General features: G+C 41.0%; 1 protein-coding gene across 1 annotated transcript; it reads right to left on the reverse strand.

Annotated features, from left to right (window-relative positions):
• Positions 1-434: 434 nt before the first annotated feature.
• Positions 435-1,258, reverse strand: LOC308408806 (piggyBac transposable element-derived protein 4-like; the record flags this gene model as incomplete). The annotated part of the gene is made up of 2 exons (XM_080901214.1): positions 435-983; positions 1,073-1,258. The coding sequence occupies 2 exons, from the start codon at positions 1,256-1,258 to the stop codon at positions 435-437; spliced, it is 735 nt and encodes a 244-aa protein (XP_080757340.1).
• Between the last annotated feature and the right edge of the window lie 10,580 nt (positions 1,259-11,838).

Consider the following 11,838-nt stretch of genomic DNA (forward strand, 5'->3'; position numbering starts at 1 on the left):
CCAGTCATCGCATAACAATTTCATGCACTAACAATACTTCGTCTAACATGGATGGATTTTCCAGATTTGCTTAGAACACTTAGACCCCCGGAGAGCAGTCATTTTGGTTTTCTACCTTAGACCCCCGCGGAGTCATCATTTTGCGTTTCTACCTTTAAAAGCCGGAGAGCAGTCAGTCAAATGCTGGAGTCATTCATATGTATATTAGGTCGTTACCTAGGAATTCTGGAGGGAGGGGAGTGGGGGTGAGTGATTGAGGGGGTGGGGGAGTGGAGTGTTTCAGTTTGCCATCTTAGGGAGAAATCAACACATGTCCTTTGTATGTCCTTTGTTGCTGACATTTATTGATGAAAACAGTACAAAAAACCAACCATTTGTACACATATTTACAAATAATGATAAAGTGAGTGAGTACATTTCAACATTTTCAGCAATCACTCACAATCCTGGCACTGCCACGGTATCTGTCGTCTGCATTTACCACATGTGTACCTGTAGCAGTGAACACATCGCACAGTGGCCTGATTTTTTTTGCATCTGTGTTTGACCTGACACGTGGCCCTTTTTCCAGGGCTCGGTGTGGAGGGTTGTGTCCGAAGCAACTGATCTTTTCTTGCCTTCTTCGCAGCTACATGAGAGCGAGCCAACTCCCTTGCAAGCTCCACCAGGAAGTCCACCCGTCTTTCCTTCGTCCCGGTGCATGCTTGATACAGCACATGTGCATTCAGTGCTGCCATGTCAATCATGTTATAAAACACGGCGACTGGCCAGCGCCGTGTTCCTTTGCGGACAGTGTACTCCCGAACCATCTGGTCCATCACATCCACGCCACACTTTGTTTTGTTGTAAAGGGTGACAGTGTTTGGCTTCCTTTTGGTAGTGTTATCAGTCTGAACCAAGCTGTGCATGCTGCTAAGAATATAGACTGTCTTCTTCCGTTTGGCCGCATACGCCGTCAGCGTGGCAGCAGAGGTTGAAAACACCTAAGAAATAAGATAAATTGTTATTTCCATAGCACTTTTACACACAATGAAACACATAAACATAGAACCACAAAAGACCTGCAACATACCTGAGTGGTGAATTCATTGCGATCTGTCTGTCTAGTGGATTGAGGAATTTCCCTGCGAATCTTGTTGACTGTGCCGAGGATGGTGGTTTTCCGTCCAAGAAGTTTTTGCGCAAGTGAAAGCGATGTGAAGAAATTGTCCGTGGTAACATTTCTGCCCTTGTCTAGGAGTGGTTCCATCAGCCTCATTACTACATTTTCAGAAAGTCTCTCCCCAGTGGGACGATTGGGGTCCTTGCCAAGATATGGGAAGACATTGCAAATGTACTTGGATTTTAGGTCGCAGGCCACCCAAAACTTGATCCCAAACTTGTCCGGTTTACTTGCAATATACTGCAGGAAACAGCACCGAGTCTTTGATGGGAAAAGCTGTTCATCAACGGTGATATGTAGACCAGGGTTGTAGCACGTGATGCAGTTGGTGACAAATGATCCCCACACACTGGAAATTGCAGCGAACTTGTCAGTCTTTGCTCGATCACAGCGGGTGGACTTGTCATCAAAGCGTAGGTGTTGCATGATGTCTTGGAAGCGGTTTCGTGCCATAGTTCCAATTATCTGTGGGTTTCCCAGGTTTGCTGACCAGCAGTCATTTACCGATGGAACCCTGTAAACCCCCCGCAAGATGACAATTGCAATAAATGCCATTAGTTCAGGGAGGTCCATGAACCAATGAACATGCTCCGTTTGCTGTGCATGTTGAATAGTCCATTCTTGAATGCTATGAAGCATGTCAAGAGTGATGAAACACAGGAAGCTCTGAAGGCGACTCGAGATACTTCTCCTGGCCTTAGCCGTTGGCTCTCCATCTGCAGTGTACGGTTCTATTGGGGTGAAAGGGAGACGGCACAGCAAACGGAGCATGTTCATTGGTTCATGGACCTCCCTGAACTAATGGCATTTATTGCAATTGTCATCTTGCGGGGGGTTTACAGGGTTCCATCGGTAAATGACTGCTGGTCAGCAAACCTGGGAAACCCACAGATAATTGGAACTATGGCACGAAACCGCTTCCAAGACATCATGCAACACCTACGCTTTGATGACAAGTCCACCCGCAGTGATCGAGCAAAGACTGATAAGTTCGCTGCAATTTCCAGTGTGTGGGGATCATTTGTCACCAACTGCATCACGTGCTACAACCCTGGTCTACATATCACCGTTGATGAACAGCTTTTCCCATCAAAGACTCGGTGCTGTTTCCTGCAGTATATTGCAAGTAAACCGGACAAGTTTGGGATCAAGTTTTGGGTGGCCTGCGACCTAAAATCCAAGTACATTTGCAATGTCTTCCCATATCTTGGCAAGGACCCCAATCGTCCCACTGGGGAGAGACTTTCTGAAAATGTAGTAATGAGGCTGATGGAACCACTCCTAGACAAGGGCAGAAATGTTACCACGGACAATTTCTTCACATCGCTTTCACTTGCGCAAAAACTTCTTGGACGGAAAACCACCATCCTCGGCACAGTCAACAAGATTCGCAGGGAAATTCCTCAATCCACTAGACAGACAGATCGCAATGAATTCACCACTCAGGTATGCCACTCCACACCTAGCCCTGGAAAAAGGGCCACGTGTCAGGTCAAACACAGATGCAAAAAAAATCAGGCCACTGTGCGATGTGTTCACTGCTACAGGTACACATGTGGTAAATGCAGACGACAGATACCGTGGCAGTGCCAGGATTGTGAGTGATTGCTGAAAATGTTGAAATGTACTCACTCACTTTATCATTATTTGTAAATATGTGTACAAATGGTTGGTTTTTTGTACTGTTTTCATCAATAAATGTCAGCAACAAAGGACATACAAAGGACATGTGTTGATTTCTCCCTAAGATGGCAAACTGAAACACTCCACTCCCCCACCCCCTCAATCACTCACCCCCACTCCCCTCCCTCCAGAATTCCTAGGTAACGACCTAATATACATATGAATGACTAGCCAATTTAGCTTCCACTTCCAGCATTTGACTGCTCTCCGGCTTTTAAAGGTAGAACGGTAGAAGCCTGGAAATCCCAGTGTTAGGTCACTTTGAGCTAATGGCTATGCATAATTACAACAGTATTACACCAATATAGGAGAAAGATATGAAGAGAGAAAGAGGACCATTTACTCATTAGATTACATAGCACAATGTGACTTTATGATAATGGGGAATATGCCCATTTGTCTCCCGAGTGAATAATAAACCAAATTATTTATAGAAGTAAACAAAGCCTTTTTCACATGTTAATTGTCAAGTACATCCGCTGGCCCAGAGCATGAAACATAAAGCTTGCTGTGTCTTGTTGGGGAAGAAAAAGGAAATGCAAATTATGCTGGATTTCACTGAGTGTCGTATCTATCTATTTGGAGCCAGATTTCCTGCTCTTATGTGCATCCACTGTGTCATAGTAAAGTGACTGTGTGATTGGCTTACAGGTAGTTAGGTAGCCAATGGTGCTTGTCCTCTGTTCAAGCCCACTCTGGCTGTTTGCTGAGGCACAGATGAGCCACAGTTAAAGATCCTGGCACTTTTCTATGTCAGATTCACTCTTCTTTACGTCTTGTTTGGTAAAGTGAACACTGGAGGAAAACAGGATGCTCAGCTCTGAGGGAAAATGTTTCATCAGAAAACAAAGGGTTGAATCTCTTTGCCTTTTCACACCCTTCACGCAGTGACTGTAGATGAACACAGTTTCATAATCTTTGAACTGATGCCTTCAAGGAAATGAGAAGCAACAATATACAAGATGAAAGGGCTTTGTTTGAGTTGTTGAGCTGCAAAGGCCTTTTCAGGGCAAAACTGAGCTAAATTAAAATCAGCTTTTAAGAGCGGCGAAGTGTTGAGCAGATGTGTAACTGTGTGATGTTAATGCTTCATCGTGTCATCAAATCCCACACATTTTCAGGAATAAGATTATTACTGAAAAGAAGCTTAACATGTCTGCAGATATGATTGTTGAGATACATGTAGTGATTAAACAAACTGGAAGGTTGCTAGATATAATGCTTTGATTGTGCTCAGGAGTGGTTTTTACTTCAAGTTCATGTGTTTCAAACATGGATACTAGAACCAGAATGACCCTGTATAAAAGACTAAATAAGACTTATGGCAGATAATATCTTATAATCCATCTTATAATGAACTTGCTGCATTCTTAAGTTGTTTTTTTTTCTCAACAGTCTCTATCCGAACCCCCAACAATGCAATGCCCTGCAGACCAGACCACCAATAACCTTGTTGGCACAAAAGCAACCACAATTCACAAAATAATGTAAGGTACTCTCTGTGGCAAAAGATACTTATAAATTCAAATGCAAAACTAGACCTTGGTTTATCTCGTGTCTCCGATCATCTCATGATTATGTTTAAATCCTTGTTGCCCTGCCCTGCTTCCTCCCCATCCCAGCCTCACTCCTTAGCTCAGTGCATAAACCCAGGAAGACTTTTCTCAAACACATTCACACTCACTCACACCTCAGCTGCGCTGTCTTCCTGTACTGACACTCTTTAATGCCTCTTACTATGGCACTGGGGACTATGTCGCCCCCTTAAAATTAAAAAGACTTAAGAAAAGCACCTGGTTAAATGACTCCACCTGCTCCCTAAGACAAGCATACAGACGGGCTAAGTGGAAATGGAAGTAAGACAAAGTCCAGGTGTCAAGAGAGGTGACTGTGAAGAGGTGTGACGAAAGCCAAGGAAGATTATTGAATAATGAAATAATTAATTAATGTGGATGCCAACAGACCTAAAATAGTTTTCTTTGCTATAAATCTGCTTGAAGTGGATTTATTCAGTGGTGGTCCTGCTCTGTACATCTCTACTGAATCATGAGAGCATTTCCTGAGCTTCTTCACCGACAAAATAGAAAATATAAGAGCTAGCATCTCTCTCCCTGGTTCTGGGTTTGTAGAGCTTCATCCTTCAACATTACCATAAGCAGTTCCAGCCTATAACATCCTCACAACTATCAGAGGTGATCTCACTAATGAACTCTTCTTATTGACCCCTAGACATCTTTCCAGTGCAATGTTTGAAGGAAGCTTTTTCTGCTCTACTCTTGAATGCCTTTACAGAGAGCACAGAATCGGCTCTTGTAAGGGTGTGTAATGATATCCTTCTCAACTCAGTTCATATGCAGATTTTCAACACAACTGAATATGACACGCTCATAAGAAACCAAGTGGATGAAACTGATCTTAAGAGCCCAGCGATGAAGCGCTTTAACTCTTATTTAAGAGAAAGAAGCTTTTCGCTCAAAGTTTGAAATTGCTCATTTTCCCCCAGTTCCCATTAAATGTGGCATCCTCTGAGGCTCCACTTCAGGACGTCTTCTGTTTTCATTATACATGCTTCCCCCAACTTAGTTTTTGAGAAATATACAGTAACATGTAATATTACTACTGTGCTGATTATGCAACACTTTTCGTCTTGTAGCTTCTTCTCATTTGCCAGCCATTAATTTCAGAATTCATTTAGATTTTTCTGAGGACTTTTAAAGCCCGTTCTGGGTTTAGATCAAAATATATCTCAGATCCTCTGACACCGGTTGTAACATGAGGTCCTCAGCCAAGGGTTTTTTGGTCATCCCACAATCTCAGCTGAGGACTGGTGAGTGACTGGTATTGGTCCACTTTTAATAATTTCCCTGTGCCTAGACTTCAATGTGCGTGTATGTTGTTTTTTATAATGTTTTATCATCGCTATGATTTTTCATCTCTGCGCCCAAAGGACAAGGCTAAAAACAAATATTGGATGCCCATGATTGTAGGGGCCCTCTGGTATGGTTCTGGGAGTGAAATCACACCATGGACCCAGAAACACCTCCAGAAGTCACTGCCTGTGAACACAGTTCACAAATGCAGGTTAAAGCCTTGAGAACAGGCCATATGTGAACAGCATCCAGCCATCTTCTATGGCCAGAGCTCATTTAAAATGGACTTTGATGCTGTTTTCCTTGACGTGTACTTTTGGCTATATTACCCTATTAATGCATCTATTCCTTAAATGTATTCTTCTTTTCCACTTTAACTACATTGACTGCACAGGGTCAGCCCCTGCTGTGTTATGCAAAAAGAGTTACTTGAATTAAAAGAGTTTCTCTTACATAACCTTTAGCTTCTCAGCTGTTTTGTTTCAGGAGTACAAGTTAGTGAACACATTGAGGTCAGATCATCATAAGCGTTAACATCAATATCTCAGCTGGGTGTTCGTGAGTTTCGTGTTTCTTCAGTCGGCATTTTCGGTGCTTTAACTTCTAGCAGTGGTGGAGGATTATCTCTCTCCAGGTCCCATCAGACTGCCAAGAACAGATGGTTTGGTTGAGCTTTTGGAGAGTTTCTGTAGCACGCAGCTTTGATGAGTGACAACAGCATTGAAAACCGCCTCTAATCTGGAGTCTCAATACACAAGAGGCTCTTAACAGTGCCGGGAGTCAGAGAAAAAGCCACTTGATGCATCTTTGCATGTTTTTCACTCAGAGAAGAGGAGGAAGAATAATGCAAACGGATTTCCTGAATATTTCCAAATCGTCTCAACACGTGTTTGATGGAAATCATAAGACTACCGGTTTTCCACTAGGTATGCTTTTGCATTTGACAGTTTAATTAACATGTTTGCATGACTAATTTGTTTATCTTTAGGGATCATTTCAACCTTCATGCACCTCCACCTATTTTGGGTCCAGCATAGAATACATCTGTTCCTACCTGCGATGTTTGGACACCAAGGTAACACAGGCACATGTCCTAGACATAGTGACATAGATTAAATTTCCCTGCAGGGCTGACATATGGGCTTGCTGCATGCCAGGGTCCTGCTGTGCCATTTTAGACTCCTGGCACACAAACAAGCCTCCAGCACTGATAAAAGCCATCATTTACTCTAAGATTTTTACAGCCTTCATTTATCTGAGAAAACTGGCGTTTTTGTCAGTTCCTCATAAGCCAGTTTTTAGGCTTGGCGTAGAATATGAACTGTTATTTCAATCACTGGATAATGTTCTGCATGGAACAGCTAGCAAAGTAACAAAGTCAAATAGTTTAAATGGCATTTAAACTATTTCCTCTTTTTCTGCACTTAAAAAAAGATATTTGGGGAAATAAACTACTTTACTATGTTTAGTTAAGTTAATCCACAAGCTTCATACATGTTTTTTATTTATCTACTTTTTTTTTAATGCTGATGCAACCTAAAGCAACGGTCAGCATCCTGCTTCTCAACTTTCTAGGGTTTTTTTGCATCGAGTATGACTCCAAATGTATTAATTTATATATTTCTTTCCTTCAGTATTGCCTCTCTGTGTCGTTTTCAGTTACCACCTTCTGATTTTATCACATATCCAACTCTCGCACAGTTTAATGATAAATATATTCATGCTCAGCGTCTGTCTGCTGCTGCCTGCTGCTTCCAGTTAAAGCTGTTAGTCAGCCTGATTTCTCTGAATAGTGTGACATGTTTGAGTTGATTTCTGGTTTATAACCAAAATGACAGGTTGTTTTTTTTTTATATAATCGTCCTTCCAGGAAAGATGAAAGTCTAGCTCTCAAGCTTCATATTTTAAATTCAGACAAGAGAGTGATATTGATTTTTGTCACCTCTCTAATGTGTTGTTTTAAAGTAGTAAAGTATTGTTTTAATTATGAGTGACATGTGGGTTTTGTTTGTGTTTGCTGATGACTGTTTGCCCATGTATATGTTGCTACAGCGATGACTCAGTGCATCAAGCTGCCGACTGCCTGGACTCCTTAACAACACGTCCAGTGCACTCTACCAATCTACTAGCTCCACACACAGAGTTCTCCTGCCTGTAAAGATACTCCAGCTCTAACTCCACGATGGACCTTAAAGCATCCTGACATCTGCACCAGGCTTGAACAACCTAGTTATTAATGCAAGACACTATAAGGTTGTCTACAGCAGTCCATGCAGTGGATTTCTGTGTCTTCTGTCACCTCATCTGCTCTGATCCTCCCTGACCTACAGAGTGTAAATCCTGTCATGCAGCTCATGTTGTCTTGATGCTTGCTGTGTTCACAACATTTAAGTGAAGGTGTGAGAAACGAGTGTGAGCGTAATGAAAATGAAGAGCAGACGTGTGAAAAATGGAGGTGTGAGTATGTGTTAGAATGTCGCTGCTAATTTGTGTGTGAAAGTAGTTTTTGTGGCATCTAACTATTGGTTTTATTTTTCAGTAGCAGCCAATCAATAAGGTGCACAAATATGGCGCGCACCCACCCTCAAAGCTTAACTCAGAGTCAACAGGCTAAATAAATTATTAAAACCTATTTTCATCCTCTATTTTCGCTGGGATAATCCACACCCCACCTGTAGAGGATCTCCAACACTGGAGCTCGCCTTACAGTTTGAGAAGCATTTCTTCAGGGTGATCATATGGGACAAGAATAATCTTTGGATGCTTGTGGAGTAACCTTTCATGTCACGATCACTGTTATTTCAGCTACTTTCCTGCCCTGTAATCATCAATTTTGAACATCTCTAATGGAGACGCATATTTTACGTGTGATATGTTTATGTTCGAGCCAACCAAATGTGCCATTGTCTCAATATTCAACTCAGAGACGATGCATAACAAAGTTTTACAGTCTCACATAAACTGGGATGCCCTAGCTTCCTCTTGATCCAGTTTCCATCTAATGAGTTGAGTGAATGATTGTTTAGAAGTAGACCTAACAGAAGGAAGCCTGTCTATTCTTAGAGGAACAAACATTTCAAACATTTTGTTTTAGACAAGTGTGAAAGGATTAAACTAGAAGTATCACTGGAATATATTGCACTACTTTGAGTTTGCAGTTTATTCACCTTCCTTCTGTCTGCTTTTTTTTTTCTCGACAGACTCTTAGGACACACCTATCCATTAAAACAATATTAGCCACTACCTTTATCTAAGTTCAACAGAAAATCCTATTAGGATCCTATTATGCACATCTCTAGTCTGCTTGGAGTCTGCTCAAAGGTGCTGGAAGTCGCTTGGCGTCTATAACCATTATATTTAACATTATAGACGGAGCTTGAAATTTGATTTACATCACCACCAATGCAAAGTTAATATGTTCTTCTTTTGTCTTTTTTTTGTAAAAACCCTTCTTCTTGCAGATAGGATTGAAGAATTGTGCAGATATGAATAGTAACAGATGGCTTCATAACTAACTGACAAACAGATGCACAGACTTCTTTTACTTTACATTTTGCCCCAACTTTGGTTTTAACTCTGAAGCAGATAAGTGTTACTTGACAATCAGATTAAGATAATATTATTACGTTTTATGGCATCTGTTTTGAAAGAAGCAAGTCTGGAAGTTGCGTCTACTTCTTTCACTCTTGTCTCTCTCTTATAATGTTTCCGGTGTGATTTTCTCAATCTGTGGGTAAGCTTCATAAGAATAATGATCATTGTGTTACTAGCACCCTTTTTGTGCCTATAGCAGCATTTCGATGTTTCAAAGACACCCTGCGTCTCGGTAATTAATAGCAAGATGACACTGGTTGTGTGCATGTGTGTACAGATTAACCCCAGGGAGGAAGAGGCTCTTCTTTCTCGCCCTTTCAGCGAGAAGCTGTTTGGTGTCTGAGTCAGTCTGGTGAAACACTGGAATTTCTGAAGGTTTTGCCGCATCAAGAACAGGAGACAACAGGGAGGCAATGCAGCACAGACACTTGGAGAATACTTGAAATATGAAGGAAAGTCAGACTTACCCTCGACAAGGGCACCAAATTATTTAGTACATCTCTCAAATAAGGGAGATCTGTCCTGCCAGTGGCACACTGACAAATCTACAGGTTTCTGTAATGGGGAAAGTTACTGGCAGCTTCTTTATGACGACCAAGCGGTGGACATTTCCCTCCCTTTTATTGTCCCTTTTATTTACTCATGAGAATCAAATGTCTTCAAAGAGCCAATCTTAGTCGAGCAGCATAATTGGATTTTTTTTTTACTTACTTTACTTTTTTTGCTTACTGTATTGATCGACCTGGACTGAAGGACTATACAAGAAGGTCAGGTTCCCCTTTCAACCTCTGTATTCTCTGGTTTCCATTGTCTTCATTTTGTACATTCATAAAAATAAAATTCTAACATTTCCTTCTAGTTTTTGTGAGCTTTTAAAAGGGAACATAAGATGAATGCCAATTTGTGTTATTTTTGACTCTCTTGAATTTCTTTCCTGCAGTGTCACTTCCCAAATGGACAAATTGCAAAGAAGAATCATATTGAAGAGTCAACTGTCAGTTTGAATAGGATCAAACTATGAATTTTCTTATTGTTGAAACAAGGAATACTTATTATTTGAAAATTCACACATTGTCAAATCCTTCATATTTTGCTGTGGAAACAAGTGAGTGCAAATGGTTGCCTGTCTCTATGTTTTAGCCCCGCAACAGACTGGCGACCTGTCCAGGTTGTACCCTACCTCTCGCCCTAGCTGAGATAGGCTCCAGCCCCCTGCAACTCTGATAAGGGTAAACCGAAGAGAATGGATGGATGGAAGATAACTTAGAACATAACTACAACCCTTATCTTTTCTGTTGCATCCATATTCATATTCTCAGCCCAAATTCAATAACTGTTTCCATAGCTTGCTGTTTGCTTGCTGTTTGCTTGCTGTTTGCTGCACCATTTTAAAAGAGCCTTTTGGTTTATTTTGCTTTTTCCCTGCAAGCACATGTCCATTCATACCATTCAGTACACAGGGCTAATACAGAAAACAGGCATGATTAAGCAGTCAATGTCTTAACGGTGCAATAAACAGCATAAGCTGCAAAATGGGTCTAGAATTAGTAAAATAGTCTGTTTGCAGCCAAAGGTGGCTTCATGGGAAGCAAATGTAGCTAAAACCTGACAAAACATCTAAAGGTGGTGATTCTTCTGCTTATTCTTTATATCTGCCCATTCTTAAGTTTACCATCCACATTTATTTTACTGGTTGATAAATTTATTTTCTGTAACATACAGATGAGTATACATCTACTATCTACAAGACCTGAGCTTAAACCTTCCCAAAAGGCAAACCTCTACCGCCATCTGTTGGGGAAATTTATTATTCTTAGCTTTATAACTGTCAGTTCTCATCTCCCTGAAGGAAGGCACTGCACTATGTGAAATAGCATTTGAGACTTTGGCCGTTTTGCTATGGCTGTTCTTGCACGCCTAGTTTTGCTTTAGGAGTATTAAACATGTGTGATATAATAAAAATGTTAACACCAACACTAAACACCGAATGCCTGTAAAATATCATGCAATACATATTACAGATCTTTATGGAATTTAATAAAAAGCTCTTTTTCACATAAACGCTGGAGTGGTTCTTGTGAAATCTGGCTTCAGTGTTTTTGAACAGAAACTCACCAGTGTGAACTCACACCTTCACAGTTAGAATTTCTTTTTCACACAGGCTTTTTCAGCTTACACAGAAGTTATCACATCCCTTATCATAGCATCAGCATCACATTTTAAACTGAAGCATGTCTTTTTTGCACAACTCTATGCAAAAATTCAAATGAAAGGATTAACAAAATATGAAATATTTTAATGAAAGACTATGTTAACTTGTTCACTTGACCTTCTGAACCCAAGTTTCAAAACTGATGCTGGATTTTTGAGGCTTAATGGTAAACAGTTGGACTGATTCGGATGAAAGGATTACTAGACCACGATGCCAGTCTGAGACTATCAAAGGCTTTCATTCTGAACTGCATCTGAACATCCTGATGACATTGTTTCTCAACTACCTCCTTCCTGTTGAGGGATGAGCTCTTGAGA

The sequence above is a fragment of the Rhamphochromis sp. 'chilingali' genome, assembly GCF_963969265.1.
Source record: "Rhamphochromis sp. 'chilingali' genome assembly, chromosome: 13".
Classification (NCBI taxonomy): Eukaryota; Metazoa; Chordata; class Actinopteri; order Cichliformes; family Cichlidae; genus Rhamphochromis; species Rhamphochromis sp. 'chilingali'.